The sequence below is a fragment of the Apium graveolens genome, chromosome 5 (assembly GCF_009905375.1).
Source record: "Apium graveolens cultivar Ventura chromosome 5, ASM990537v1, whole genome shotgun sequence".
In the NCBI taxonomy this organism is placed as follows: Eukaryota; Viridiplantae; Streptophyta; class Magnoliopsida; order Apiales; family Apiaceae; genus Apium; species Apium graveolens.
In genome coordinates this window covers 122,848,090-122,853,245 of record NC_133651.1, presented here as the reverse complement: position 1 = coordinate 122,853,245, position 5,156 = coordinate 122,848,090, and the positions used below count along the sequence as shown (strand labels likewise).

Here is a 5,156-nt window from a genome sequence, read left to right as displayed (position 1 = left end):
TCTAATAAAACCCTTATCAAGTAACTCATCCAGCTATTCTTTCAGCTCTTGTAGCTCTAATGGAGCCATTCTATAAGGTGCCTTAGAAATAGGTTGTGCATATGGTAACAAATCGATAGAAAATTCCACCTCTCTTTCTGGAGGAAGACCCTCCAAATCGTCAGGAAATACATCTGAAAACTCACGAACAACAAGAACATCTTCTAAGTCTGGCTACACCTTGGACGTGTCAATCACATGAGCCAAAATTCCTTCACATCCATGAGCAATCATCTTCTTAGCCTTGATGGCCGAAATGAATTTTCCACAACCACTAGGCTTAGAACCCTGAAACACGAACTCGAGCGAATTGGAGTCTCCAAAAATTATTCTTTTTCCTGGACAATCAATTGTAGCTTTGTGTCGCTCCAGCCAATCCATCCCCAGTATGATATCAAAGTCCCTCATCTGAATAGGTAAGAGATCTACAAGTAGTTCTCTATCATCTACTCTAACTACACAATCAAGATACCGAGAATTCACAAGTATAGTTACACCCATAGGAGTGCCAACAGAAAAATCCAATATAAGTGCAGTGGATGCAATGTCTAAGTGTTTAGCATAAGATGTAGAGACAAATGAATGTGTAGCTCCAGTATCAAATAAGACTATAGCATTTCCATTACCGACAGAAAGTGATCCTGAAATGGTACCTGGAGTACTTGCAGCATCTTTTGCAGTGATGGAAAACACACGACCGGAAGTCTTCTGGTTGCTTTTCTCTCCCTGATCCTTACGATCCCAAGGCTTCTTTGATGGCATCTGACAGTCTCGAATAGTGTGACCCTTCTTTCCACAATTGAAGCATGCTCCAGTAGCCCAATAGCAAGTGCTTCCTCCATGCATCTTTCCATAATGCTCACACTTAGATGCTTCCTTATTTCCAGTTTGGTTGAAATACCTCTTTTGCTCATTTCCTTGATTCCCATTCTTTTGCTGAAAATTCCGAGTATTATACCTCTGATCATTTGGTTTAAATCTACCTGAAGACCCACCATTTTTCTGAAATCCATGTCGACGATCGGAAAATTCCTCTTCCCTTTTTCTTTTCTGATTTTGCATGTCTCGTTTCTTGAGAAAGTCAGTTTGATGAAGCTCTTGATCTCTGGCACTGTCAACCAAGGTATCCATGGATGTATAGCGGTTAGAGATGATATGGTTGCGGATGGAATTCTTCAATGCCCACTTAAACTTCATGATTTTATCTGCTTCTGTCCCAGCCACAGATCTTGCATAACCAGCTAACCTCTGAAATCTGACTTGAAAGTCTGCCACCGACTCATCATCTCTTTGAGTAATACTCTAATACCCACTTACATATTCCTCATATATGCTAGCTGGAAAGTACCTCTGGTCAAACTGAGTTCTGAATACCTGCCAAGTAAGAGTATTTTCATAGCCAGGTGCATGCGAGGCTACCACAGACTTCCACCAAGTATTAGCATCCCCCTCAAGACGATAAGTAGCAAATCGAGCCTTTTCCACCTCTGAACACTCCAAGACCCTGAAAATTTTCTCCATGTGATCTATCCAAGCTTCAGCATCCATGGGAGTCTTGGCCTTCTTAAAACAATTGGGTATTTGCTTCATAAAATGATCAAACATAGTTTGACCATCTCGATCTTGCCCTTGAGCAGTGGGATTCTGTCCACGTTGAACTTCCCGCAACATCTCCATAAAAGTACTCTTATCCATAACAATCTGCTAATTATCATTCCCCCCAGTATTTCGACTACTGCTACCTCTTTCCATCCTGCACAAAATTTTATTAGTGCACAAACACATATATCATAAAATCATATCCAAAATCATAAATCTACCCGTATGAAGTCAACCTAAAACTCACAGGTCAAATCCTAAAGGACAGTCTACAGAAACTATAACCTAAGCTCTGAATACCAACGTTGTAACACCCCACTTAAACAAGTATATGCTACACAAGCCAAGTCTTATTTATTAATAAAAGCAAAACAAGCTAAACATAATTTATTAAACTAATAAAAGTTCAAAATCTTCAAAATAAAGTTCTCTAACAAGATCCAAAATAATATGGAATAAAACATGTCCTTGACTTTATTTTCAACTAGATAACAAGCTAAAATCTGGGCAGCACTCATCACACCCCCGCTTTACCCCCGACTACCTGTGGAAAGAAATAAATACAACTGAGCCAAATGCCTAGTACGAATATATCATTAAAAGGTAAAGCAAAAGAATATATTTGATTTTAATAATTAGCCAAGAAGATGAGTAATATGATAGTAATTATTTAGAAGCAAGGAACCAACTAATCCAAACAAAATCAAAGAAATGGCTGAGAACAAGTAAGGTGGGTACTAATAAGGGCATCTTATAAAACCTCTGCTCGCTAGTAAACACCAAGCAAAGCACAGTGCAAACAGTTCCTTCTCCGGTTATCCACAAGAAGGATAAGATGAAATGTATAAAACATTTCCCCAAATAAACCAAATGATCATGATCTTAATCATGCCTCATACCCCAGAGACATGCTCGTATACTCACAGCACTGATACGAGTTAGTGCCGAGAGCACCAACGACTGCAAAAACTCCATGTGTCTCGTCTGTGATTTACCCACATAGATAAGTTTAATAGCCCATAACAAATGGTTACAAAGTTTCGAATAGTATTGAAAATAAAAGTTGCATGTGACAAATCAAGTATACTAATAGGCAACATGGATCAAAAGTGGTTAAGCAACAACAGGGACCAAAGATGGCTAAGCAAAAATTAACAAGTGTACATATACAAGATGTACAACTTAACAAAATAAAAATATGATAAGATAAATATGATAGGACAATAAGTAGAGAGAAAGAAAAAAATATATCTTAAATGCAGAGAGAATGGAGGATACTCGTACCTGGAATGAGTTTAAAATATTCAATAATGCTCACACAACTAGCTCCAAATAAACCTCCAAATCAATCTATAATATCAACAGAAATATAATTTATAAATGCCAAACTCTAAAACCCACTAAAAAGTAAAGCTAACAAAATTATAATATTTTATACAGCTACCACAACTAATATAGATGATCACCATCTCAAGCTAAAGTAGTATAAATATATAACTAACAAATAATCTGAATAATTTACAAGTTGGTTTATAAAAATATAAAAGATATTTTATTAATTTATAAAAATAATGTAGAAATCTTTAAGTATATAACTTTATAAAAGTAGACAAACATAAATTATACATTCATTTAACACATTAAATCGTAACAACAATTTAAGAAAATGATAAAAATAAATATAGCATTTATGCTCTCTGTTTTGCAACACATACTGGCAAGATTTATCAAATCCCCCTCTGGCACAATAATACTACACAATACTTACAAAATTTAAATTATCATGACCAATCATTAGATACTATAATTAATAACATATTGGTTATAAAAAAAATAATGAGACTAAAGTTTCAAATATATTATGCATGGGAAAAATATAATAATATAATATGATTAACAAATGTAAACAATTTATAATTTTAGATAAACAAACAACCAATTGTTAATTACTTAACTTAATTAACAAAATACTTTGACTACATATCTCCTGTAAAATAAAATACCATACATATCATTAGTCCCACAAATACATATTTTGTCAATTTTTAATAAATCTCAATAAACTAAATCTTGTGAAAATAGATTTTATTTTACAAATATTTTTACATATTAACAAACTAGCATAATATAACATGATAATATTGTGAACAACTCACACACATCACTAGTAAATAATAAATAACAAAACTAGCCAAACACTAACAATATTAAAATGTACCATATCATCCACTTAATAAAATGTAAAAAACCTAAGAATCATATAATTTCTTAAACCAACTTAATGACACAAAAATTAAAAACAAAAACAACAGGGAACATGACTAATTAGATTACTACTAATTAAACATCTTGTAGCCAGTACAAAAAAAATTAATCAATTAAATCAATTAAACATACATTAAACAATAACCTAACACAATATATAAACACATAAACAAATAATATAATAGTTTGATAAAACTTACCTGAATTTAGAGCCTGATATAATATGTAAAAAATGCGTACAAATAGTTATAAACCTGAAAATAAAATGACTAATATTAGTATACAATATAAATAGTAATCGTCTTAAATTACATAATTAAATTTTAAATAAACCTCCTCAAGATGTACACTTCTATGATAGCTTTGGCTTTCTCCTCCTCTTGACATTTAATAACCCAAAAATCTATTTCTCCTTCTCTTAATCTTTAATAACCCAATATTTTAACAGTGACACTCCAGTTAGCTCTTCTCTGAACTTCTTGCACATGTAGCCAAAGCTTCCTTTCTTATGCACCAACTCTTCTATCTCACTCATATGTTATATAATACAACTATTTTTCCATTTTGTTAGCTGTCGCTCTAAGATGAGTTTTTTTTTGTGTGAAAGCACTAACAGGGTGACTCTGTTTATATAATAAGTAGCTCAACAAACTATTAAACTATCACCCGGTTTGACTCATATTCAAATTTTATACAACTAAAAGATAGCTTACAAAATTCAAATTTTTAACAGCCTATTATCTACATAAAACATTATCCATAATTTTGAATTCTAAAATCAATTAATAAATATTTACTAAGTTATTGCACCAACAATGTACCAAATAAAATATGGGGTATTATAACATAGGTCTGGGCGTACGATGGACGAGTGTCATTGTGCGGAAGATATTCAGAACCCAGATGAGGAAAGAAGAGATTTTTCAACCTTGAAGAGAAGGCTTGGCATAAGGTTGGGAGACGGCGATTTGAGAATGCTGTTGGTGGAATGGGAGAAAGAAGGAAATGCTGGAGAAGCGAGGCCCCGTGATACAATGCGTGTGCCCCTACATACCCAAGGGATGATAGGGTGCGGCACCGCGAGCATGAGTGTGCCCCTCCGCGAGGAAGAGTTAGAAATTATGGCCGAGGCTATTAAAGGAATGGACGAGGAAGGATAGGATACCAGCATAGGAGGGCGCTGTACAATGGAAGAAGAGATGGCGCGCCCTTCACTAAAGAAGCCCCTGTAATTGTTCCTGTAGCTTCCCACA

General features: G+C 34.3%; 1 protein-coding gene across 1 annotated transcript; it reads right to left on the bottom strand.

Annotated features, from left to right (window-relative positions):
* Positions 1-213: 213 nt before the first annotated feature.
* LOC141660359 (uncharacterized) lies at positions 214-1,734 on the bottom strand. The gene is made up of 2 exons (XM_074467340.1): positions 1,414-1,734; positions 214-1,341 (listed from the first exon to the last, which is right to left on the bottom strand). Exons 1-2 carry the CDS (start codon positions 1,732-1,734, stop codon positions 214-216), a joined length of 1,449 nt encoding a protein of 482 aa, XP_074323441.1.
* Positions 1,735-5,156: the final 3,422 nt, after the last annotated feature.